This window comes from Sphaerodactylus townsendi, linkage group LG09 (assembly GCF_021028975.2).
Source record: "Sphaerodactylus townsendi isolate TG3544 linkage group LG09, MPM_Stown_v2.3, whole genome shotgun sequence".
NCBI classification, from domain to species: Eukaryota; Metazoa; Chordata; class Lepidosauria; order Squamata; family Sphaerodactylidae; genus Sphaerodactylus; species Sphaerodactylus townsendi.
In genome coordinates, this window is record NC_059433.1 from 26,848,088 (window position 1) to 26,875,949 (window position 27,862).

A 27,862-nucleotide genomic window follows, 5' to 3' on the forward strand; every position below is an offset into this window, starting at 1 on the left:
TTTGCTCTAAGTCCTTTCAAGAAATTTGACAGGAAAAATGTTCCAGCACCAATTTTCTCAATTTTATCAGAGTCAAACATTTCAGCCTAGTTTCAAATCCAAGGCAAGAGAGACTTCAGACGACCTTACTGGAATCAGAGTTTAACCATTCAAGAGGGGTTTTGCACCTAGAAAAAACAATAACAAGGCAATGACCGCCTTTCAGGAGAATCGAATACTAAAGCCTGACGCCAACAGCGAGGGTGGGGGAAGACTCCTAAGGTTCCAAAAGATGTGGAGGTCTTCCAGCAAAACAGATGCTTGGTCCCTAGAGATAGGTATCCTCGTGGGTAATGCGTAATAGAGGCCTACGTGATTCCTACCACTCCAGCAGGTGTTCCTATTGTCCCTCTCTCCCAAAAAATCCAGAAAAAAGATCAAAGGGAAACGCTACAGGCCATCTCCCACTTGTTTAAAGAATCGGAAAGTTAAAACGTGGAGCCTGTTCCAAAGCGAACAGAGGGAAAAAAGGGGTGTACTTCCAGTCCTATTCACTGTTCCCAAAAGAAAAATGGAGAATGGCTTCTATCCTGGATCTAAAGTACGTCAATCAGTTTGTAAAATTAAAACATTTCAGGATGGAGAATCTTAAGATCCATCACCCGAATTCTTACAACCACTAGAGTTCCCTCACCTCGTGTAAAAAAAAGATCTATCAGAGGCCTGGCCTGCACATCCCAATCTTCCAAAGTCATCACAGATTTCCTAAGATTTGGGTCAGATCACTTTAGCACAGTTCAAGGGCCTTCCCCTTCGGATTTATGCAATCACCTACCTGAGTGTTCTCCAAGGTCCTGGTCAATCTTGTGGTGGTGTTAAGGGAAAAGGGGATCAAGACTACACCTTACTTGTGACTCCACATCATCATCAGGTCGGACTCTTAACACCAAACTTTTTTCCTTACTGGACAGCCAAAGGGACCATCCAGGTATCTTGGAGGAACCACCGGTTTGTCAAGCCAACCGAAAAGAGCTCTCTCTCAAACCACTACCTGGAGGCTTGGAACATATTCAGCTTCCCATCACCAGACACCAAGTCCTGCAAGATTTCCGGTGCCACCAGAGAAACAAAAAAGATTCTCTTGCGACAAGATTCGTCTGCTGGTGTTCAGAGACAGCTGCCCAGTGTTAACCTCTAGCCAGCCTGATGGGATTACCTAGTAGCCTAATCTCAGAAGCTATTCAATGGGGAAGGTTCAGAGCCAGACCTCTTACAAAAATTTATCCGCCCATTCCAGGGAGCTCTTTAACACAACAGATCACTCACAGACAGGTAACAGTTGCCAAGAACGGGTAAAAGGCCAATACTCTTATGGTGGACCAAAGACCCTTGCAACCCTCAAGTCAGGGCAGACATTTTGGATCCAGCTCCACTAAAACAGATCTTCTTGGATGCAGAAGCCTGACCGATAGGGGAGCCACACTGGACAGTATTCCCATTCAGGGTGTATGGTCCAAGAAGGAGTCGCAACTTTCATATCAACATATTGGAATTAAGAGCCATCAGACTAGCATTGCAACACTTTCAACATCTAATGTAAGGGTCCCCATATTTACACTTGCATACGGACGGATAGCGTCGCCAAGGAACTTACCACCTGAACAGACAGGGTAGGCTCCAGGTCCAGGACGCTTCCAGAGGCGAAGCTGCATTTTGCTATGGCTTCAGTTGGGCGGAGAAACACGTGTTGTCTATTCGGAAAGCGAACACATAAAGGGATCGCCCTAAACTTATCCAAATGCGACTGGCTGAGCAGAGCCAAATACATCCACCCGGAGTGGCAACTGAAGAAAGGAGATTTTTACACTGATATCCCAAACCTTAGGACATCCAGTGATGGACTTGTTGTTAAGCTCTCTATCAGGAACAATCAGTTGCCCAGGTTCATGTCCCGATTCAGCCATCCGGCGGCAGAAGCTAACAGACGCTTCATCAGTCTATCTGGCGAGAAGAGGAATTCTTTACTTTCCTCCTTTTCCATTGCTGCTACCCAGATTAAGTTGAGGAAAATCAGGAAGAGAGAGAGGAGATCATACTGTGGTGGCCCCCCCTGGTGGGCCAAGGAGACCTTTGGTTTGCAAAACATTCTAAGGATGTCAGTATCGCGAAACCACTTAGCCTCGCCTCTTGCACAAGATCTACTCCATCAGAGGGTCCAATAGTACATCCCGGAACCAGAACGCCTTGAGCTTGACCGCAGATGGAGGTTGAAATCCAAGTGCATTTTAGGTTCTCAAAGGTTACAGCCAGGGCAGTCATGGAAACCGATCCCTCGCATCCAGAAAGGCATCTACTAAGCGACATACAATACTTCATGGAAAGCCTTTGTAAGATGGTGCTGGAGGAAGAAAAGTATCCCCCACCACTCCAACCGTCACAAAGATATTCTTGGATTTTTTACAGGAGGTACTTGAATCAGGTCTCACAGCTAACACTCTTCGGAGACAAGTAGCAGCTATAGCTTCCGCTGTCCCCAAATTAGATACTACCCAACTTCTAGTCACCCACACATTATTAGGGTTCTTGAGGGCGCTACCTTAAAGGGTAAGGCCAGTGCAACATCATTTCCCCACATGGAGACTACATAATGTACTGCATGCCCTTACAGCCTCTCCGCTTAGAACCCATCATGGACATACACTTAAAATACCTTAGAATGAAAAATCCCATTTTCCTAGTAGCCATCACACTTCGGGTAAAGAAGGGTGTCGGGAGCTGGCGGCTCTGTCGATTAAAACCCACTTTATGCATATTCCATAGAGACAAGGGTGGTGCTTACGCCCTGACCCCACCTTTAGAAGTTTAAGATTAATTCCAGCTTTCCAGAAAACAGGAAATATTTTTACCCACCTTGCCCGACTCAAGAGCATCCAAAAGAGGTCTACTGGCACAAACTGGATGTTAGAGAGCTTTTAAGGCATTCCTAATGAATTAGAACACAGGACTTCAGAAGGTCAGAATCCTTTTGTTTATTTCCCTTCTATTGCCACCACGAAATCATAACAAGGGGTCATAAGTTGTCTTCCCAAGCCATCAGCAAGTGCCTTAGGGACTGTATAGGGAAGCCTACAAACACCTGAAGTTACCGTTCACCTCTGTAGGGGATCACACAGCACATTCGGGTTCGTAGTATGCATCCACTATTTACGCCGCTCTCTCACAACAACAATGTCTCAGTTCCAGAACTCCCCAGAGCGGCAACGCGGGTCCTCTCCTTCCACGCTTGTAAGACATTATAGACTGAATCGCCATACAGTGCAAGCGGATGCACGACTACTGTCGCAGAGCATTACCCTAACATATCATCGAGAGGATTTTGATCCCACCCTTTAAATGATCGCAGGACACTGCTATGGGAGGTCACCCAGATATCTTTGCTCCAATGGAGAAACGACATTGGTCGAAGATGCTTACCTGTGAAGGGTAATTCTCCCATTGAGCCATTGGGAACATCTGCCCCCTAAGAAATCTCCACATCCTCTCCGTTGCCCTTTTTTTGGTTCTTTTTTGGCCTTTTGGTTTTTTTTTGAAGCAGTTTTTTACACAGTCTTCTACATATTTAATCTAATTGATCTCTGAAGTTTTACCTCCTGCTAAAAAATTGTTACTTCAAGTTATAATGACTCCTTGACCTGCTATGACTAACTGGTTTTTTTGTTCAGAGTCTAATTTTTTCCCTCTCCTAAGGGTTGAGCATGCTTGGTACAGATCAAGCGGCAGGACTGCTGAAGGAGAGGGCTCCTAAACTGGCGGAAGGAGGAGCCAGGCAGAGACGGAGGGATCCTGGGAAGAATTTCATTTAATCCCTGCCTCCCTGATTGGTAGATTAGCAAGACCCAGATGTTCCCAATCGCTCAATGGAGAATTACCCTTCACAGGTAAGACCAATGTCGTTTTTAATTTTTGTATGCTGCCCTGAGCCTGGCCTTGGCTGGGAATGGGTGGGATATAAACCCAATAAAATAACTAACTAAAATGGGCAGCACATTGTAGACAATAAAAACATGAATTGCATTACAATTAAAATCTCAGATGGTGGCTGACCTGTTCACCTTAAATATACTAGAACGATAAGAAAGTGTTTTTGCATTAGCCATAGACCATCACAAATAATTGAAAACACATGCATTAAAAACATAAACCATACCTATACTTAAAATGCATTCAAAATTTAAACAAATTCTAAACTAAAACCATCCAAAACAAAAAAGGCATTTTTAAGAGAATAATGAATAAAACTTAGTTTTAAAAATTCCAATTCATTTCTATTAAATATAGTATATTGCAAGATTTACTTGGCAAGTTTGGTCCTAACCTTTCTGGCAGCAAATGCAAAGAGCACAACTGTGTTAGAAACATAAGGGTTCTCGTCTGACATCAAAAAGATCAGTTTTCCACAGTCAGTGGATTTGCCAGGCAAATGTAGTATTCTTCTAATAAATGCATTTCTAAGTTCCACATAAAGTGGACATTCCAAAACATAGTGGGTAAGATCCGCTATTGGCTCCTTACCACAAATACACAGGCATTGAGAGGTGGGGACACTGGAAAACCACCTATTATGTAGTATGGTTGGCTTGTGAGCAGCAGTGGCGTAGGAGGTTAAGAGCTCATGTAGCTAATCTGGAGGAACCGGGTTTGATTCCCAGCTCTTCCGCCTGAGCTGTGGAAGCTTATCTGGGGAATTCAGGTTAGCCTGTACACTCCCACACACGCCAGCTGGGTGACCTTGGGCTAGTCACAGCTTCTCAGAGCTCTCTCAGCCCCACCTACCTCACAGGGTGTTTGTTGTGAGGGGGGAAGGGCAAGGAGATTGTAAGCCCCTTTGAGTCTCCTGCAGGAGAGAAAGGGGGGATATAAATCCAAACTCTTCTTCTTCTTCTTGGCTTGGAACCTCAGGTAAGTGAAATTTACTAAGGAGTTCTATGATAGTCACTTTTAAAATATTTGAAGAAGGGGGCAACTTTTGATTAAGACATTTATCTAATACTGCATCTTTTAGATAGATGCAGTCCCACAGATCATGTCCTGTGTCCCTGGATCTTAATAGATCATCAGGTTTGAGGATATAGACTGAATCAAATCTAAATGGTCCACAAAAGTTTTCACGTGGTTCATGAGCAACAACAGGCTTTGATGACCAGTGTAACCATGCTGCTTTGTACCGTTTTCACCCAGTACTTCAGAATTATAACAATTACCTGTACTCTCACAGAGAGTAGTCCTAGCTTGGCCTTCATAAGGGCTACAGGACTCTCCTTAGGGAGGGTTAGTAGCATACTAAACCTTAAAACATCTTGTAGGAACAGAAATCAAAAAACTCAGAAAAAGAAGGGGTAGAGAAGAGAGAGGCCAGTTGAATGAGGGAAACGTAGCTGCCTCTACCATAAGCCTGGTGGAACAGCTCTGTCTTTCAGGCCCTATGAAACTGCATCTTCTAGTGGTCTCTGGTCCCAAAGACCTCTGGTTGGCCTCAGCCAGAGCAAAAGGACCCTGATTTCACTAGACAGAGCATTTCACCAGATTGGTGACAGGACCAAAAACACCCAGGCCCTAGTAGAAGGACATACTTGTCATTGGTTCATTCTGCACAAAAATGAAATGTTTTCAGGCAGGAAACAAAACATTTCCTTCACGGAATTTGTAATGCTTTTAGCCCAAAACATTTTATTTCCAACCTGAAAATGTTTTATTTGCATGCTGTTCCCTAGCAGTTCTTCTATGGAAGCATTTGAAACATTGGCCATATGCCACTATATTTTTGGCAGGTTTTTTTAATTAAGGGGGGGTCATGTCTTCATAGCTATGAAGACACGACCGCTAGAGAATTGCAGCACGAAACTTTGAAGCGGATCCATGGAGTTTAAAAAAAGAAATGAAATGACCACAAAATGTCAGCCAGAAATAGTTTCGAGGTGTAGACTAACGGAGTTTTGAAAACGTTTTGGAAACTTTTTTGCAAAACATTTTCAGGGACTTGTGTGAAATGAACCATAGGGTTTTTTTAACGCATTATTATTAAACAGAGTTAAAATAGAAAATAAATTAATTGGCTTTGAAAACTCCTACTCAAAAGAATGATAATCATGTTATTGCCAAAATGTATAAGTGAAATTTGAAACATTAAAATTTGAAACATAAGAAGGAGTGAGAGAGTATATGATAAAATGGGACAGCAACTTTGGGTACAATATACAAACATATCAGTGGGGAAATGTGTGATTGAAGGGCCTTAACTTTACATTAAGTTCCAGTCTCAAAGAGAATTTCTATGAAAGGATGTATCATGAGTACTGGAAATAACAAAAAATGTAGAAAAATGTTCCAAACTTATATTGGAAATGTGAACATCATGAAGGACCATTTTACCATTTATGGTGGACTTGTAATAAAACTTGAAATTTTTTGATAGAAGTACACTCAATAATTCAGACAATTTTAAAGCCATATACAAAGTAAATTAGAGGCTTACTTTTGGGATCTTCTGGACAGACAGTTTGAAAAAAAGATATGGGACTTTGTTTTTATACATGACATTGGCTGCAAGAGTATTGTATGCACAAAAATGGAAAACCTCATCTGTAGCCACAATAGAAGAATGGTTTGTGATGATATTGGAATTGGCTGAGATGGCTAAACTTACTTCCATGATTTGTCAGAGTTTATGAATAGCTGGAAACCCTTGATGGACTTTTTGCTTGAAATGGGAAAAAAAATGAACTGGTGATTTGAGGACTAGGAGAATAAGAAAGTGGACACAATAGAGAAAAGAGAGATTCTTATTTAATTAATAATAATTGGTAATAATTAAATAAGAACTAATTGAATTCGATTTCTATATCTGCAACTAGAGAGCAAGTGATAAATTTTTAATTGTGTTTTATACTTGGTGCAGAAAACATCGGAAGCCTGGCATTTTTATTTTATAGTGTGTATTTTTAGCTGTGGTTCAGTTGTTTTTCAAAACTTTAATAACATTATTTTTGAAAAACCTTCTTGTTTCCATTTCAAGATTGTCTGCTGTTCAATAAGTTGAAAGTTTTTTTTTAAGTGCAGATTCTCCCACTCAGGAGACAAGAAATTTGAATTTTTATCCTGCCTTTTTAATGGATAGATGGGAATCAACCATTAATTGATGAGTTATTCAACAAGTAAAGTCAATTTTTTTCTAGAGAAATGTTTATTTTGCCTGCAATTTTTATTACCTTTTCTTGGATTATCTTTTCTTGGAAGCGTATCTCAGGAGGTCTTCAACTCATTGCCTCACTTAGAACCAGATGTCCCATTTTTTAAACTTTTTTTTAATTTTGGAAAGGGCACTTGTAAAATAATGGAACAAATACTGTTTTTTTCCAAAACCTGTGTTCTAAAAAAATGACTGTTGAGTGCTCTTTAAAGCATAAGCAGATAATTCTCTTAATCAGTCAGAAATGTTATTGTTAGGCTTTGGGTTGGATTCAGACCTTTACTGAGCTGTGGTTTGGCTGAGTATTTTTAAGTTTCAGCTGCATATCTGTGAAATGAAGTAAAGGGGAAGACCTGATCAGTACTTATGAGTAAAAAGTAGATAAGGAGATACCGTTAGTCTGCTTCTGAGCTATTCAAGCAGAAACGGGGAAGGTAGGTGAATAAAATCCATAGACTACTTCACCATTTTCACGTAGTTCAAGACTGGCCCTGTCTCTCTGCAGAACTATCTTTGTACTGTTATAGCTCTTTTGGGGAGGGGTCGTGCTTAGCGGTTGAGCATCCGTTTGGCATGCAGAATGTCACAGGTTCGATCCCTGGCATCTCCAGTTAAAAAGGATCAGGTAGTAGGTGATATGAAACACCTCTGCCAGAGATCCTAGAAAGCCACTGTTGGTCTGAGTAGACCAGGGGTAGGGAACCTGTGGCTCTCCAGATTGGCTTTGATTGGCCATGCTGGTAGGGGCTGATGGGAATTGTAGTTCCTGAACATCTGGAGAGCCGCAGGTTCCCTACCCCTGGAGTAGACAGTACTGACTTTGAAGGACTCCTGGTCGCATTCAGTAAAAGGCAGACTTAACACTATGTGAGCAACCTGGTGTTTTACCACAGCCATGCTTGTTCTTGAGTCAGGAGTATAATATTAAAATGCAATGCAGGGCCAGTTGCTTGTTGAGGAAACATGAGCTGTTAGACTTGATTTATAAAGCATAATTAATAGTATTGATCTTTACTTGAAGTACTAAGTATTGTTTTGTACTACTGCTGTTATAGGAAGGCCTGTTTGCAAATTACAGCAATATGGGGAATATGGAAAAGCATAAGGGATCTACAATGATTTACTAGGGGGATCTCCTCTTTTCCAGACAGAACATTCCCATGTCCCTTAACTTTTCCTTGTAGGGCTTGGTCTCCAGGCTCCTGATCATCCTTGACAGTCTCCTCTGCACCTCCTGTATTCTGTCTACATCCTTTTGAAATGAGGCCTCCAGAACTGCACACACAATACTCTAGGTGTGGCCTGACCAATGCAGTGTTCAGCAGGATTATGACAGGTTGTGATTTGGATTTATGCCCCTGTTGATATTGGGGAGGTGAATTTTAGCAAGCGGTCAGCCCTGGCTGAGTCATGTAGGTTGCGTGGTAGCAATCATCTGGAGGTAACTGCTAGGCCAGACCCAGATGTGTTCTCCTTCAAATGCCAAAACAGCTCTGGAGAAGGCCCGGCCCCCCTCTACCTGTCTCGTACTGACATAAACCACCTGAAAGGCTGGCAAAACTTTGTGGCTGCCTAATCATGGCCACTGAGGAGATCTGTTTCTTAAAGCTGCAGATGCTCCTTTTATTTATTTGGAAGGTTAGTCTACCAATTTTCTTTAAAAAGATTTCAGATTTATTTATTTTTTTGCAAACCTAGAGCTTTTCTGAGGTTTGTGGAAAGATCTGTCTTGTCTGACCATCCCCCTGATCTCCACATTTAAATTTCCACAGATGGGCAGCATTGAGAATTAGACATATTGATTCTTGGATAGACATAACTATTGGGAGCTTATTTACAAGAAGTCAGTGCTGCAATTTTTTTAAATAACTGTGCTGTTCATTTCCCCATTATTCTGTTCACACAATTCAGAAGCTCTTTTCCCACAGAGAATGCTGAAATACTTTTCTTTCCTTTTTTTCTTGAAAAAAAAAGCTAGTCTGATAATGATCTTTCACTGTCTAAATTTAAACTTGCTAGCTTCTGCACGCTTGTGGAGAACTCTTAACCCCTTGCTTCCGGATGTTTTGACCAGTCTTCAAACAATACCTTTTATTCGAACAACCTGTTGTATGTTGCCGAATTAACTGTAGCCAAATGTTTCCTTTGAGATTTAACCACTCTAAAAGGCTCTGTCCTAGAAGCCATTTAGGAAGTGGAAACAATGGCTCTTATCTCAGGCAGCAGTCTACTTTTCAGCTGAGTTTTCTATATGACTGGTTCAGGAGTTATTCGTCTTGCAGATCTCCTTGGCTTACTGCTCCAAAGTGTGGCAGCTTTTAGCTTTAGCCGTTTTGAAATGACCATTAAAGTCATTCCTGCCCAAAATGTGCCAAATTCATTGTTTTTGTATACACTTCAGAACGTTGCACAGCTTTTACTCTGAAGAGGTTCTGCAGCAACAATTCTTATCCCTCGCCACCCAAGCCGATCTGCAAATCCTTGGGGGATATTAACGATTTTAGGGAGCCTCTTCTAATCAACTTACAATGGCTTTTGGCAGCAAGCAGAGTTCTTCTGAACTCCCTTCTGCACACTGAAGATAACATCTTAGATGACATGAATGTCTCCCCCGCAACCCTGTAAAAAGTGGCCAACAGCTAATAATGCTAAACCTAACATTAAAGAGAGGGCAGGCCTTCAGACGCAATTGTTTCACTGAATGTGTGTTTTGAGTAATGTGTATCATATGTATATGTCACAAATGTACTTTGCTTGCCTTGTCTGGAATGCTGCTCTGTGCCCTGATTTTTTACTTGTTACGAGACTTATTTGTCACCTTGTATCCTCTCAGGGCCTCCCACTGGTTGTGTCTTCTCTTCAGATTGTCCACTGAGCCATAGAATTGGCTCACTTGCTGTTAGACCTGCAAAGCCATTCTTTTAAGGCAGTCATTTTGCATCTGATTTTACATTTTGTGGTAAATTTTGTAGCCATGTTTTCCTTCTTTGATTTTAAACATTAAATTTAATTATCTGTTGCCGGTGAGCCACTTTTGGTGCACTGAGGTGCTGTGATCAGTAAGAAAAGAGGCATATAAATATATTAATATCAAACAAATAATAAATACAGGAATTTGATGATGATGTTGGGTACTTTTAGGGACTGGGGGTAGAGAATTAAACATTAAGAACCTGGTCAGTAAGAATGGAAGAGAAAGGAACAGGCACAGAATGGTAGGAATGTATGAAATGTACCACATTTTCTTCAGGTGACCAAGTTCAATCTCTTCACTGTAAAAAAACAAAACTCAGGTAACTGTTATCAAAAATCTTTTCTGTATAATACTCTGAAGAGGTATTGCCAATCAGAGAAGACAGTAAAAAGGTGAAGGAAATAGTAATTTGGCTCAGTATGCTTCATGGATAAGGTTAACCAGACTAGTCTGCTGGTTACATTTCATTAATTTAGTTTGTCCTTCACTGCCCCAGAACTAACCGTCACGTTTCCCCTATGTATATATATATCCTGCTGGAATTTTAATGGTTTTTTTTTTAAGCAGTCTCTGTCTTTGCCATTTTATCTACATATATCCACATAAATTGGCTACAGGGTGCTTGAACAACAATTTTGGATCCGGGATGACTGTTGGAATGGGATTGTAAAGTGTTTATATTTTTCCTCTGCTGAAGGGAATGGCAAAGTTCATAATGTGTGTGACTGCTAAACGCAAGTGACATAGTGCAGATTCAGCATGATGAAAATGGCTCTGATAATCGGGGAGACGGGGTTGAAGCAATGGCAGAAGAGGGGGACCAAAACCTATATCCATGCCAACTGTGGGGAAGTTTTCATGTAGAGCTCTGCTATGTTCCAGTGGAATGTGTATCATTAAACCTGCACTAGAATTCCCTTCCTTCCCATGCTTTAAGAGAACTGTTTGTTGTAGTGGCTGAATCAGGAAATGATAGTTACCTCTAACATACTTTCCTAACAGGGAATGAAACCAAGATTCGGTGCATTCATGAGTGGTGGTTGGAAAGTCATCCTGTGATAACCATAATTTGCTTGACTTGGGATGTCATGGCAAGTGTGGTTCTCAAATCATGGGGATGAATCCCATGGGAGATTTTTATGTAGGCAAAAATTCTGGCTGAAAAGCTAAAATTGCTGCTCACTGCATATTTTCACCAAGCCAAAGTGACTGTATCCCCACTATTTTTTCTGTCCATAAAACATTGAAAGTATTCAAAACCAGATTTTAAAAAACCACGTGAACCATCAGTTGTACATTCTGTTGCTCAACATGCACATTTTAAACCTCTATGCATTGGTGCAGTCATAATTCAACTGCTTGTGTAAGCAGAACTGAACTGAATACGTTTTCCTTTCCTCTTATACATCTTGGAATGGAAGGGGTAAGGAATCCATGTGGAGCAGCATGCAAGCCCATTTGTCAGATCATAGTTTGATGATTGACATCACCAGTTCAGAGTGATATCTATTATTCTGAATGCAGCCTGTTGCCCTATGGTGAAGTGCAGGCCCTACTGATCTCATGGAAACTTTTATGTGGAAATTAATATTCTGAATTTACAGTGTTCTATTAAACATTCCACTCTGATTACACTTTTGTTCTCTAGAGATTTACAAATGAGTTCATTCTGGGGCCTCTTCTAGATTTTTCACTGGACTAGGTAAAGAGATTTTTAAGGTCAACAAAATTTCTAGAAAGAGACCGCTTCTTGAGTTGCAGGATGCTAACATTACATTTTTCAAGGGTCAGTTTGCTGTGAAATTAGAAACAAGAAGTGTGTCCTAATCTTTATTGTTTCCTGAACACAGAGAAGTAGCCATTTTCTTCTCTTTAATCTTATCTGTCTGTCTGATTCAAGAATAGATTTTACAGTTGGCACCATTTCTCCAAATCGGTATGCAGTATATGACAGTATAGCACACACAAATATGCTTAACCAAAATCGCAGTTTCAGTGCATCAGTAAACTCATTCTGTTGATTTTGGAGCAAAATACCTAGGTAATAAACACTTTAAATTCTGCTATGCATTATTTTTGTTCCAAATCCCAGGTTCTCCTCCACATGCCTATCTCAGACTCTCTGAGCAATATCACAAAAGTGTAAGGTACTTTTTCAAGAGGAAAGTAGCTAGCGAAGTTGATTGTAAAGATGTCCTATCCAGATCCTTGTTGATTTAGTCCTCAACAGGAATTTGTGGCCTGTGTAAGTACTGCAGGGAGTGTCAGATATTTTATGGTGTTTTTAGTGCATTTAGTCATGGTAGTAAAACAAAATAATTAAAACTAATTCTGTGCTGTTTATGTTTTGTCTCTGTGAGCCCTCTCACAGAGAGCGAGACAGACGCACAAAACCCGGTTGCAGACTCCAGTGCACTGTGACCTTTCACAATTATCAGCAGATCGCACAAGAAACAGCCTGCTGGGGGGCTCCCTTAGGCATACTTTTATAAGCATGATCATTATTGTCAATTAGTCCACTAAAATTCAATTGATTTAAAGGATCGATAATATATGCCCCCGTTTTAAACACTTGTGCAAACATATCTGTCTGTTGACATGACCTAACATGTTTTATAATATAAGGCTAGTGTTTAGCTGTTTTTCTTGATCTCAGTGCTTGAGTTCAGGCAGAGTCATAATTAGGTATATGCTGTTGCCATATGTCTCACAGTACTTCGACCTCACAGATCACTGAGAGGCTATCAAGGTAGTTTTGATGTATATTTTAAAGCGTTACTTAGCTCTGGGATCAGCTAATAATGTTTTTGAATGGGTGTGTCCTCATAATGGAAGTCAGGTACAGTTTTAAAGGAGTATTTGGCAGTTTGATGAATTTGTTGTAGGCCATTTTGTGCATTAAGTTGTGCCCATTGCACTTAAAATATTACACTTTTTTCTGAAAAAGCCATTCTTTGAAAAAACTGACAGCAAGTCATTTTGCATGTTTCTCGACCCACTTGACTCCCATGCAAAGGAGGCACTGAAGTCAGGGTGAAGCCACATTATGGAAATCTTCTTTCAGTATCCAGGGTCCCTCCTGTTTGAGAAGATGGATCACCACAACTGAGTCCTGAGCTGAACTGTTCTTTTCCCCTTCAGGCCTGAGTGGTAACTCTCCACATTGTTCGGTTACCAGTCTTTATACCCATTATGCCCTCCATTATTTGGAACCACTGGAGGCAGAATTGGACCCCTTAGTCCAACCTACCTAAAAATTTGTGGGGGGGCATTTAAATTATTATTTATTAAATTTATATCCTGGCCAAGGCCAGGCTCAGGGTGGCATAAAAACATATTAAAATATTCCATGAATAAAATAACATAAAGAATATGCACCATGAGTTCTGCTGGCATTTAGGGGCCTATATCTTTGTAAACAACCCCACCACCACCCAGACATATCCCACCCAGTTGTCATGGGAAATGACACTGTACTGAACAGCTAGTGTGGGAAGGGGCTGTTGACTCCAGAGACCGCCTCCGAGAAGTCACCAGGAAACTGACTGTTGTTCTTTTGGGGCAACGAGCGTCCAAAAGAGGTAGAGTTGCAAATGGAGCATCAAGCTGAGACAACACTTGACTTCTGAAGGCAGGCTTAGACAGTGGCCTGAGCTGAAGGGAGATGGAAGAAGAATTGGACTGGACCAGATTTCATCCTGTTGGATCGTCGCATGCAAAATAACAAAGCAGAGAAACATGCAACGACAACAAGTGGCCAGGAGTGCATTTGTGGGTGCAGCCATGTCTGCCTCAGTCCACCAGACACTCCACTCCATCGCACATGGGACAGAACTGCATCACAACCCTTCCCCCTCAGAGGCTGGCACCATCCAAACCACACTCACATGTCTTGCACCGAAGTGCTCTGTGAATGCTAAGGATCCATCCACTATGGCAGCTGATGCCCAAGGCCCTGTTCCAGTAAGTGAATGAATTAAGGGTTGTGTGGAAACCTACTCTACTTAGAATGTAGCCCCGGCCTTCAAGTGGGGGGCAATCAAATTAATTAGTTTTCAGCCCAATGCAGAGCCAAACACTTGAGCCCACTCTTCTGACAGCTTTTTTGGAACGTTCTCCACACACTAATTCCCTTTATTCATGAGGGGCCATGATGCCAGGAAGCCATGGGTCCTGGTGCCTTCACTTGGCTGCAGTACTGTTGGGAGTGCCTCCCCATCACGAGCAAGGGGAATGGAGTAGCAGTTTTGGGAACCAGACCCTTGTTTAACTTTGCCCTTTTGGGTCCTGCATTTGGAGATGGGGTACCTGTTAAGGTTCTGGAATGGAACATCTCTGCCACAGAGTATGGACTTTGCTCTCTCCTTTGGGTGACATTGCAGAGTACTCATCCACCAGTGCTAAGTGCTCTTTTTATGCTTTTCCCACCAACAAAGTTTCTTGCTACATGTTCTAATTCTTCATGGCAATGATCTGTCAGGCAGTCCCATTCCTTGCCCACTTTCTCTTGAGTTGTGTGGCATCCTGGGAGTTTTATAGCTGGAGAGGGGTCTGGGATTGGGTGCTGGGGAGTGGTATCAGCCACAACTGGAGAGGGAGATAATTGATTGCACACCCATAGTCAGAATCCTGAGCTGCTTTAGACCTATGGCCATGGCACTAGGGAGATCATTGAGTTTCGGCATATAGGTGCCTGTGGGCTATACTGTGTTTTTTGTTGGTGCAACTTTGTTCCTCTATCATGAGTCATTCCCAGACTCAAAGGGTTTAGGGAACTAGCTAACTGTGGCCGTGCCCCAAGAACCACCGACAACCCAACCATGCTGGTAAAGGGCACCGCGCTTCAGATGTGCCCCCAAGCAGCTGCTATGGGGCTGCCACAGCGCCTAAGAGAGGCAGAGCTGCACTGGGGGCCTGCACCAGCCTAACTAACCTTACGCCTTGGACAGAAATACACCAGAATAAAGGTCAGTTCTCTCCCTGACCTCATTCCCCCACTCCATCCCTCATACAGAGCTGCTAGGCAACCAAAATGCTTCCATCTAATGGTGGAGCTTAGCGAGAGTATTGTAGCCCCACCTTTGTCATTTCAGGGGAATTGCTTCACAAGACAAGAGTGTCGGCACTCTTTAGATCTTTCTCAATTCTGGGAGCTGAAATTTGCTTCTCAAATGTCAGTGAATTAATCTGTCCTGCTTAAGGACAGCCTCTGTTATCACTTCTCTCTCTTTTTAATGTCTTCGTTCTTTTTCGTTTAAGCTTCTGGGGCATGAAAGAATAAACAGGAGTTTTGTAATACCTTAAAGATTAACAAGTTTTGGTTTCACCATAAGGTTTTTTTTTTGGTTTTCTTATGGGTGTTAGACCCCATTTCATTAGATGCATGAGTAATATGGTGTGATTGCTGGAAGAATTTATATGAATGGTGAATATTCAGAGAGGTATTATGGGGTGGGTGCTCATGTTCTCAGTCTCGCTCTAGTGCACAGGTATCAAACTCACGGGTCTCCAGATGTTATGGACTACATCTCCCAGCATTGCAGGGGTTGATGGGAACTGTAGTCTATAACATCTGGATGGGGCGCAAGTTTGACACCTATGCCTAGTGGGTTCTGTTTTAAAACCATTTAGCCAATATCATTTATTTTTGGTGATTGCTATCTCTACTGATTCTGAATCTTTTGCGTTTGTCTTTCCTTTTCCTGATCGGATTTATTTACTTCCTGTCTTCTAAGGCTGAAGTGGCCTTAAAAGACAGAATAATTGGCCAGGAGATTCTATTCCTTGTCCCTTGAGGAAAGCAAGGGTGAGGTAGCCTATGATAAACTGTACCTATTACTTCAGAAGATAGAATATGCATGGGTGCTAGACACCCCCATGGGGAATACCTCATAAAATGCTGCACCCCTTGCATTTTGCAGAATGAAAATTCACCACGAACAGAATTTTCATTTTCTTTGCATTAACTTGTCTTGGGCGTGTTGAATGCCGAGGAGGAGACCCTTCATGTATACATACAAGGTTACAGTAAAAGCATGATGATGACCATCCAAATTAGTATAATTTCTAGACTGCTGACATTTATTAAGCTCTGTATATGAATTCCAAAACAGCACTAGTCTCATAGGAAGGGATGGAGGAGAAAGTACAGGATGAAGATCACCTCGACAATGTCAGAATAAAGAGGTAAGTTGCAAAAGTGTATTTTACATCCAGAGGGGGACTGGGCCGATGTTCCCATGCTGGTATTTGTAGAGTCACATTTGAGTTCCGTATGGCCAGGAAAGGCAAAGCCATCTTCTCTGGGTATGGCTGTTCCCTACTGAGTGACTGGGGCCTCACCTCTTGCTATGGTGTTCTTCTCCCTGAGAGAGTGTGCAATTTTCCAGTGGCCTTGGACTGATGGATGACTTTTCTTTTTGAATTGGCAGCATTGCATTTGTAGTTCAGTTATATTGGGAATACATTGTTGCCTGGGGCTGCTGTCTGTCGCCCGACTCGTTTAAGCCCATGGCAGTCAGCAAAACATTAGCCCCCACGTTCTGACTAAAACACAGTTGTGTAATTGCATATTACTTCCAGTTGGGTTAAAAATGAACCAATTTCTGTTCTTATCTGTTGCATAGCCTTGGCTTCTGCAAGCAGAGATGGATAAAAGTGAGCACCTAAATGCACTCTGAGGGGTGTAATTGGCTTATAAAACTTGAGTTCTTTGATTATTCTTCTCTAAAAAGCACTTTATCTTTTTTAATGTCGGTATGAATGTCTGTTTTCATTCTCTCATCCAGATGAGAGCCATACTTTGGGGAAGTCTTTTTCCCTGTTCTGTCATATTAGTTCTGACTTCCAGCTGTGAAGCACATCACTTCAGATTCTGCTCATTTTAGAACATGGACAAAGTGGTGTTAGACATGCTGTATATATAATCTTCACTTTCACTGTAACTTTGCCTCTCTTGATCTGCACATGTGCTTCATGGTATCCTTTTTCTGTAATCCATGAAGATTTAGTCTTCTTTCGTAGGCGTGTCTTATCCTTTACATTTTCAAAATCCAAAGATGTAGTAATGTAGTTTGGAGAACAATTTTAAGATGTAGTAATGAGTTTGGAGAACAATTCATAAACATTTACAAAAAATTATAGGAATAAATGTTTTGTTCACACCAGAGCTTTATCTGTTGAACCTATATAATGATAAAAGATTGTATCCATATGTTAAAATAATAACTTACCTCACATCAGCTGCCAGAATACTAATAGCAAGGAATTGGAAATCCAAGGAGATACCTTTTATTGAAGAATGGTTAGAAAAGATATATGTCTTTATGGACTTAGATTCACTCTCATTGTCCTTCCAGACAGGAAAAATAGACGATAAAGAAGAAGAATGGAAACCGCTGAAAGATTTTTTCCGTCAACTATAGGACATAGTTTGTTAAAAATTAGTTTAAGTTGATAAAAATTCAAACTTTGTGTAATGTATCTATAGTGTAATTAGACCTTTCAAACATATTTGTAATGAAATTATTACATAAGTTGAATTTAATTTAAACGATTCTGAAAGGTATTCAGTACATATATAGAATTGTATTAACAATAATTTTGGCATAACAGATCCATCATGTTTATGAAATAGATTATGTATTAAGTACTTTAAAGAAAGGGAAGTCCAACAAAAAGGTTTTATACAAAAACGGTTACTCTATACGATTCCCAAGAGGGAAAGTTTGTTTATTGTTTGAATATCTGTATGAATGTGACTGGGCACTAACGGAAAAGGGACACTGGTCTCTCTCCGTTAGAGTGATTTTGTTTATGTTTATTTTTATACCTTTGTTATGTTTTTTGCTAATGTCATTTGGAAACTGATAAAAAGCAAATTTTGAAGATGTGGCAATTAGTTTTAATTTCAACGAAGTTTTTTTATTCCTGCCTAGAAATATTATTCTGCTAGCTATAGCTTGTCAGCTACATACTGTGTGTTTAGAATTCTGTAGAATGAAATGTAAGATTCATTTTAAAATGCAGGTTCATATTCTTTGCCTTTCTGCTTCTGCATTGATTGAAGCCAGTGGTCTTGCTTTGAAGTCGCTCAAAGTTTAATAGCTCTAATACATGGAGTGAAAATTTCAGTAGGTTTTGTGTACATATAAGCCATTTAGTTGAAAAAAACTGAATTTTGTAGGGGTTTATTGGGAAGATGTACCCTGAACAAATATCAATATCTATCCGTGGTGACTATAGTTATAAATATTACACTCCTTTTACTGAAATTCCTACAGCAAGTGAGGGCTGGGGTGAGGATTTTTTGTCAGCTCTGTCTGCCCAGAAAATGTGTTAACTAAACGTATTAATAATGTATGTTTTTAAAAAATCTGCATTATTACACTATTATGTGATTGTTCTACCTCACCATCATCCTTAATCATCAACCAGTTATATTAAGGCAGTTCCAATATGGAATATTTGACACCACACACTGTTTTACCTGTTTGTTGTGAAAATGGATTAATCTTTAACTGTTTGCTTATGTGTGAATGAGTTTCATTTGTTATGTCCATAGAGCCTGTACAGGTACAACTAACTGGCATTAGTTTTAACCAGAGGTAATGGATTAGGGTTAAACCATGGGATTTTACGCTCCTTTGCTGTAACCTCTCATTTTTCTTTAGTATTAATTTGCATCAATGTTCCCCATGGTTAACACAAAACTGCAACCATTCCCCACCCAACATCTTAATTCACTTTTAATTATAAAAATATTTGAATAGATATGGAAAATATGCTGCCTCTTTATAGATATGACCTGAGTTTCACCTCTGTAATGATTGCATGGAACATTATTGCATGATTTCCAGAAATACTGGACTGGATCCAAGCACTGTGAGTGGGAAGAAAATAGCTGCTAATACTGTTCCACGAAATTTGCATAAAAATTCATGTAATCCTGAATTAGCATTGTTCATAATTAGTTCTCATGCTTCCATTTTTGCAATAGAATCTGCAAGCTTCTTGTGGAAGCAGATTTTGTTGCATCTTGCTTCTTTAACTCTGGCAGTCAGGGTTAAAAGCAGCTCTTCCATACTAGAAAGCACCTTCTACTTGCTGAAGGAGCTGTATGGCATAGTGGTTAAGTGCTTGCACTGCCACTCACACGGTTGAGACCCCTGTGGGTCAGATTTCCTGGCACCTGGCTCATGGTCAACTCATCCATCCATCCATTTCTTGGTCGGTAAATGAGTACCTAGCTCAGTGGTGGCGAACCTTTGGCACTCCAGATGTTATGGACTACAATTCCCATCAGCCCCTTCCAGCATGGCCAATTGGCCATGCTGGAAGAATGCAAGGATAGCTAGGGGGTAAAGAATAGCCGGGAAAAGCAATGGCAAACTTCCCCACAAAAACGGCTTGCCTATAAAATCACTGTTTGCAGTGGTACCCCAGGGTTGGACATGATTGAAGGGGAAACTTTACTTTTTTATATATATGCTGAAGGCCATGTACCCCTTGGATCCTATCTAGCATATATTTGTGCTTTCTGTTCAGGACAGTTGCCCAACTTTAACAATAATTATATTTCTGTTAGATTTTTCCTAGCATCTCTGTCATTGTACTGTTCAATATCAAATTATAGGTTTTAAAGTTTTATATATAAATATTAATAAAATACAAACATTTAAAATCATTGAGCATTTGTTTCAAAACTGAAATGTTTATACATTTTTATGAGTCCTATTTAATTTCCTAATCTTCCCATTTATTTCCCTTCAAAACAGTTTTTACAATTTTACAGTCTGTAAAAGTTGTTCCTGGTTTAAAAACACATGGTTGTGTAAATCAAGCTACATACATGTATTCATTAATTCCCCCCACAACGAAAATGAGACATGGTCCAGTTTTAGAGGCAGATAATAACTGGACTATTGGAAATGTCAGTCACCTAAATATTTATTCCACTATGAGTTTTTGTGAGATACAAGGAGGAAGAGGAGGAGTTTGGATTCATAACCTCTGTGATGGACTGCAGAGGAAAGTCTGCTTTAATAAGTGTGGGTCTGTCAGGAACCATTATTGTTTACACACAGAGTGACTCATAAAGGTCTGTGAACAGGGAAGCCATCTGATTGGCTGAGGTGGTCCTACTGCTGGATAAGCATGTGGCAGATGTGTATAGGAGTACCTTTTACCAACTTCAACCTGTGGGCCATCAGTGGGTTTTCTTGTACAGAAAAAAATCTGACCACTGTGGTGCATCCTCTGGTTACTCCAGATTAGATTACTGCAGTGTGCTGTGTGTGGGGCTGCCCTGGAGTAACGTTCAGAAACTTCACTTGGTACAGAACGCTGTAGCCAAGATGTTGATTGGAGTTGGTTGTAGAGATAGGGCTCCAGTCTTGGCCCATCTACACTGCTCCCAATTTTGTTCTGGGTACGATTCAAAGTACTGGTGCTGACCTTTAAAGGTATGTATGCTTTAGAACCAATTTATGAACCTACGTAGTCATTATGTACATTTTATGAGGTACTTCTTTGGGTGCCCTGTCCTCTGCAATTAGGTCAATGTCAACTTGGAAGAGGTCCTTTTCAGTACTGACACCAAAAACTCTGAAACTCTCTTTGCAGGGAGATCTGTGAGTCCCCTTCTGTTGCTATGTTCCCCCACCTGGTAAAGACTTTTTAAGAACATAAGAACATAAGAACAAGCCAGCTGGATCAGACCAGAGTCCATCTAGTCCAGCTCTCTGCTACTTGCAGTGGCCTTTGGGAGCTCACATGCAGGATGGGAAAGCAATGGCCTTCTGCGGCTGTTGCTCCCGAGCACCTGGTCTGTTAAGGCATTTGCAATCTCAGATCAAAGAGGATCAAGATTGGTAGCCATAGATCGACTTCTCCTCCATAAATCTGTCCAAGCCCCTTTTAAAGCTATCCAGGTTAGTGGCCATCACCACCTCCTGTGGCAGCATATTCCAAACACCAATCACACGTTGCCTGAAGAAGTGTTTTATTTTATTAGTCCTAATTCTTCCCCCCAGCATTTTCAATGAATGCCCCCTGGTTTTTGTTTCATTTGGCATTCCCTCAGTGATGCCCATATATTTTAACTCTAGCTTTAATGGTGTTTCGGGGTTTCTCTAATGGATTTAAAATATGATTTCACTACATATGTTTTAATGGATAGCTGTCTTGGTTGCCGTGGTGAAGGCAGAAAGTCAGGATACTAATTATGTGAAATAAAAATAATTTTAAAATCCGTTTGAGCCAATCACAAAGAGAGAGCCAATTCTAACAATATATGGACTTGCAGAGTTTTTCCTCTTGCTCTGAAGTATCAAATGAAGTGTATCCAGCCAGCCATGCACAGAAGACACACAGAGTCCTTCTGTGACTCTTCCTGATCCTATAGCCCCCTTTGACACCTGCAAAAATAATTTCCGAGGCGGTAGAATCCATGTGAGGAAAGTCAAGGAGTGAGGAAAGTCAAGGAGATCAAATCAATCCCTTTTCTCAGTGGAGTTGCATTTGTGGAAGAGAAAGAAAGAGTTTGGATCTGGAGTCTGGAGAAGTTATTTCACCCCCTTGTTTTTCTTCACCAGCCTCTCCCCCACCCAACCTTATATGTCTATTCTTTCATGCACATTTTGAAACCCTGGGAATGATCCTTCCATGGGTCAGAACAGAAAAGAACACAGGAACTAGTAGTGACACAAACCTATGCAACCTTAATTGCTTGCACCATATTCATTTGTCTTTCCATTCTGCCAACAGAACTAAGCCAAATATGTATTAGCAAAGAATATAGTCTCAGCCATTCTCAGTTGCTACTCCAAAACTATGGAACTTTTTAATCTTATGAATATTATGAAAGTATTAATCCGAATGCTTTCTAGAACAGCTACAAAACTTGCCTTCAGTAGCCAGAACTGAACAGGCATTTGGAAATCTAATAGGGGCTTTTCTTGGAGTTTGATTGTATTTTTCTTATTCACTGTGTCTTAAGCTCCCCAGAAAAGTACCTCCATTGAAATTTGGACATGCAACATTTAAAATTAGTTAATTATCATTCAGTCGGGCCAGATGACTGATTAACATAAAAAAATCTTAAAAGACCAACCATGATTTTAAAAATTCAAAATAATTGTTTGTGTTGTTTCTGCTGTAAATGTTTTAAATGTAATTAAGTATATTTATTCCATAACCAGGAAAAAAAAATGGTTGGGTAGCAAAAAGAGTAATGAAGATTTCAACACTGACAAATATTGCATGAATCACTTTTGAGAGGCAATATATCACTTGATTGAGCTTGGCTTTAGAGAGGTCAGAAGTCAAATTTGTTTGTCAGTAAAGGACTGTTGTTTACTTGATTGTATGGCAGATTTGTTCCTATGGGTTTCATTGTATAATATACAAGGAAACTTCATGCCATTTATCAAAATATTTTCTTTATCAAGAATATATGAGGAGGAATAGTGAAATGGCTGCCAACAATGTATATTGAAAATGCTGTAATTTTCATAAACCCCTCTGTATTTTAGAAGTCTCTTTTAACGCTGCTACTTAAAAAGAAGTACGAATAATTAAATAAATACGAGATGCAGAATTCTAATGTCACCCACTATGGATTGCTATATGAAAAATATACCAAGAAAGAAGAAAGGGATTAAATGATAGTAAGCTAATAATAATAATAAATTATAAGTTTGCTTGCAAATGAAAAAATAGCCCACTATTGAAGAATGGAAAGCATGGAATATTCCATGCATTTACTCAAACTTCGGCAATTATAAAGAGTTGAAGATACATTTTCTGAATCTGCTGAGGCTTCCCCCCCCCTTTTTTTTTCTGGTCTGAAACATCTTTTTTTGTGATTGAATTACTATTTTATCTAGGTAGGGAATTTTGTTTTACTGCTGCTTTTACTGTGTGTGTATTTATTTCTGTTCTATCTTGAAAAGAATTTATTTATTTAGGCGATTTCTGTGCCACCAATGGCATGTCTGGGTGTCGAACTGTAGTACTGCAAGTCATAGCCGGCTGGGTAAGGGTCTAGAGCAGTGATGGCGAACCTATGGCACGGGTGCCAGAGGTGGCACTCGGAGCCCTCTCTGTGGGCACGCGCACACAGAGTTCATCATGTGGGGGGCAGAAAATCACCCCCCACACACATACACACACACATCTAGGCTGGCCTGGGCCACTGAGCACGACGTGCGTGCACCATGGTGAGCAGGGAGGACTCGGCTGGCGGGCCTGGTGCCTGTGCTCAAGGTGGCTGCTGCCGGGGGGCGGGGGGGTGCAGAGGAGGCAGAGATGCTAGAGAGGCACAGAGTGGTGCGCGTGGGACTTGCTGGAGGCTAGAGGAGGCTGGCCCCTTTCCCCCATTCACACTCAGGACTCTCCAGTTAGTTAGACCAGTTGTTTATTCAGTCCCTCAGTTATACAGTGCGAGGAAGTGGTTGACAACACTCTTCTTAAGTTCCCCTTGCTACCCTATCTGCCATCCTCCTGTAAGCCGCCTCTTGCTGCTGTTTTTAAACCTTTGCCTTAACAAGCACCCTGGCTTGATTGCTGCCTCACCTTCTCCCCACTGCTGCTAATGGCTGCTGGCTCAGCTGTCTCCAATGCTGTTAGCCCAACCAACACCAGCTCCAAAAAGGTTTGTATTGCCTTTTCTTGGTAGGCTTTTTAGAGCTGCTGGTGCATCATTTTGCCTACAAAGGTGGTTCGGGGCTTTCCTTATAAGAAGCACTTCCTGGCCTCTGGTAAGCGGGTTTCTTCTCTAGCCTGTTCTTGTCACATCACATCATCGGAGTTCTGAGGTGGCTCTCAATTAAAAAACAGCATAAAACTTCTTAAAAAGTGGGAATGATAAACCCCCTAAGTAAAAGTCTGGGTAAAATGATACCTTTGGCCTGGTGTGGGACAGGCATTAAAATAGGTGCCAGACGAGGTTCAGTGAGGAGGACATTCTAAATGTGATGTGGAGCTGCAGAAAGCGCAGTGGCTCTAGTTGTCTTCTGCCTCAGCTCTGAAGGCAAGGGCCCAAATAGCTGGGCAGAAATGCAGATCTTAACTGGATGGCTGGGTAGGATGGGAGCAGCTGGCCTTTTATGAACTCTTATCACAAGCCATTTGTGGCCTTATAAAAAACCAGCACTTTGAATTGTGTCTAAAAACAGGTCTTTCAGCATTAGGATGATATGCTCCCTCCCTGCAGCCAGTCCTTGATGATAGCCAGCCACGGCATTTTGGACCAGCCAACGTTTCAAGACTGTTCTTCAAAGGGAATTCCCCATAGAACATATTGCAGTAATCTAACTTGGATGTATATTTAATTATTTCCTTTTACTGCTGCTTTGTGCCTACTTGTATATAGTTAGGTTGTTTGTACTACGGGTTTGGTTAGTTTTTAGGGTTTTGATGACTTAACGAACTACATCTAGTGTGTTAAATCGACAGTGGAACATGCAAATAGATTAAAATAGAATCAATATATTTTTAAAATCAGGTTTATTTATATGTGTAAATACATTTTTTTTTCTTTTTATCTAGGTGCCTGAATGCATGTACATATTGCAAAACCAAACATGCCAGAGGAAATCTAGCAAGTTATCCTATTCAAGAGCTGGTAGACAGAGCTAAACAGTCCTTTCAAGGTAAGGTTTTTTTAAATCTGTTTGCGTTCCTGACAGCAATTGTGTGTGTGTGTGTGGTGTCTTTTTAGCAACTTGTAGGAGTGGATTCGTCACGAAGAAGTGTGGTTTTCTATAGAACTTTATAGAGAACTGGTGTTGCGTAGTGGTTGGAGTGTCGCATCTGTGACAACCAGATTCAAATCTCCACTTGCTGTGTGACCTTGGGTGACTTTCCCCGCCTAACTTACCTCATAGGGTGGTTCTAAGGATAAAAAGGGAAAGGCAGAAGACCGTGTACCAATGGTCCCAGGCAAAAACTATATTGAACAAATAAATTGTTCTCATTCTGGATTGTTTAAATATTTCTACTCCTTTTTTACCATTTAGGGTTTTTTTTAGAAGGTGATAAGTCAGAATTCTTGGTATGTTCATTCCAGTTGATTTATAGTTTTAGCAATTACAAGTTTTAGTCACCAAACAGCTATAAAGGAAGTGTATGTGTGTGTAGTTGAGAGATAGCACTCTGGTTTTTAATGTATATTTAGCAGCTTGACCTCAAAAGCACAAGACTTTTAAAAATCACATAGGTTTTTTTTAATATACCGTTACTTAGTATTAGATCAGAATATGGCAAATTGACAACAGGCTTCTCTTATTGTTGTTGTTTTTAACTGGTTCCGCTTTAAACAGTCTGTGTATCATGGCATTGATTTTTTTGGTCTTTTGCTGGAATCCCCTAAGACAGATTGCCCAACTATTTCACTTCTTGGTCAACTGATGCTTGGATTCTGTACATAATAAAGTTTAGTTACAGGTTACACTTCAAAACCAGGCATCATTGTGTTTCTCCACCACATCCTCGTGCTTCGACTACGCCTCTTTGATTGCAGAAGTTTCAAAGTTGGTGCCGTGATGAATTTACTCTCACTTATTCCTGGTGACAGTTGCCACAGACAGTATGTCAGCAAAATGCTATATCCGTGGCGACGAACCTTTGGCACTCCAGGTGTTATGGACTACAATTCCCATCAGCCCCTGCCAGAATGGCCAATTGGCCATGCTGGCAAGGGCTGATGGGAATTGTAGTCCATAACATCTGGAGTGTCAAAGGTTCGCCACCACTGTGCTATATCAACAAGCAGGGGAGCACAGGCTGCCTTTCGCTATGCAGAGAAATGACCCACCCATGGTAATGGGCTATCCATCACAATATCTCCCTACTGGCCGTTCATATAGCAGGAAAGGAGAACACTACTGCAAATGCATAGAGCCGGGACATTTCTTCATGTCCACAGCAGTCTCTTAGATCCTGTTACCTATGGCCCATTTTCAAGGAATGGCCAAGTGGTCACTTTTTTAAGTTGGACTATTGCCAATAATTTATCAACCTGTCCATTACAACACATATTTGATTATTTAATTTCCTTAAAAGAATCCTGTTTGGCCACCAGTTCAATTAAGGCTCTTTTAGTTGCCATTTCTGCTTTTCATGCACCTGTTGGCTCCCATGTCGTTTTCTCAGCTCCTCATTCGATGAGGTTTTTGAAGGGTGTCAATAACTTGTACACCAGAGTCAACCACCCACTACCTCCTAGAGTTTTTCCTTGATGTTAGCTCAGATTATGCATACACCATTTGAGTCTCTAGCTTCTTGTGATTCTTCTTTCCTATATTCAAGACAGAATTTTTGGGCATGGTGACCTCAACTAGAAAGGTAGGGTAGTTGAGTGCCTTCAAATTTGACAATCCCTTCACTAGATTCCACCCAGATAATGTTCTTACACACTAGTATGGAATTTCAACCAAAGGTGATATCCTCCTTCCGTGTGTCCAAGGACATTACACTCCTAGTGTTCTTTACAAACCCTCAGTCAACAGCAGAGACAGAATTACACATAACATGATGTTTGGAGGGCACTGCATTTTTATTTGCCTCACACATCTTCCTTCAGACAAGACAAGAATTTGTTCCTTTGCTTTAAAGGTCCAAACAAGAGCAATGCTTCAACTTCTCAAACCATCTCCAGATGAATTGTCTCCACTATTAAACTGTCTTATAAATCTGCCAGGAGGTCTTATCTCTTCCAGGTAAAAGTGCATTCTACCTGGGTTCAGGTGTTATTAGTGGCATTCCTGGGCAGAGTTGACATTCAGGACATCTGTAAGGCAGCTACTTCCTGAAGCATTACTCCATGGATGTAGATTCTAGAAGTGAAGCATCTGCAGGAAAAGCAGTGTTACGGTCATTGAACTTACTAATGTCTCATTCAGGGCTGCCCTGAAGACACAACAATGAAAATATGATGCACTTACCTTTAACTATTGTTCATTAAGTCTCTTCTGTTCAGGCACACATCCCTCCCTCTTTTCCCCACTGTGGATAAGTTTGGCCTGGCATGTGAGCTCCATGGTGGTAAAGGGAGAACTGAGAGAGAGGAGTGCTCCCCATCCTCATCTCCTGATCATTGGCTTGGGAGAGCCTTCACATGAGACAGAGGGCAGGGGATCGCTCCTTAGTAGCTAAAAACCTTCTTGAAGCTTGGTAGTCTAGATCTGCGGCTAGTCTATGCCTGCACAGTTCCTATTAGTGCCTGCACAGAAGACACTTGGTGAACCACAGTTACTGGTAAAAGCAACACTGTTTTGTTTTTTAAATAAGCAGTTGTGTAAAAAGTGAGAAGTGGCATACATTAACCTACTGAATGCCTGCAAAGCGGTTTTTTAAAGTCTGTCTTTCAGCTAACCTTTATATAACCTTTCCAGAATAAAACACTGCTTCTGGATTTTTATGTCACAATCCTGTTGTTTATGGTAACTTTCTGTGCATGTGGATATGGTTGCCATAGATCCACAGTGTGGTCAGAAAACAGAGGACTGTTCCTTAAGTGTTGTTGTGTTTATAAAATGGTTTTTCTGCTTAGCTGGCATACTCTGATTGCATGAGGTTGAGAGTGCTATAGTTTGTGGTTGAAATTTTTATCAGGTAGATTAATTTTGGTTTGTTCTTTTAAGAGTATCTTTTGAGGGGAA

The 27,862-nt window shown here is 40.8% G+C and overlaps 1 protein-coding gene across 3 annotated transcripts in view; it reads left to right on the top strand.

The window, feature by feature from the left end:
• The window catches only part of CDKAL1 (CDK5 regulatory subunit associated protein 1 like 1), a 354,507-nt gene that overhangs the window by 128,968 nt on the left and 197,677 nt on the right, over window positions 1-27,862 (top strand). For all 3 annotated transcript variants that reach the window (XR_007245481.1, XM_048508020.1, XM_048508022.1), the window contains one exon: window positions 24,750-24,853. Coding sequence is in view for 2 of the 3 variants with exons in the window: in XM_048508020.1 (XP_048363977.1) it covers window positions 24,750-24,853 (104 nt within the window). In the remaining variant the exon portion in view is untranslated. The remainder of the gene's footprint in view (window positions 1-24,749; window positions 24,854-27,862) is intronic.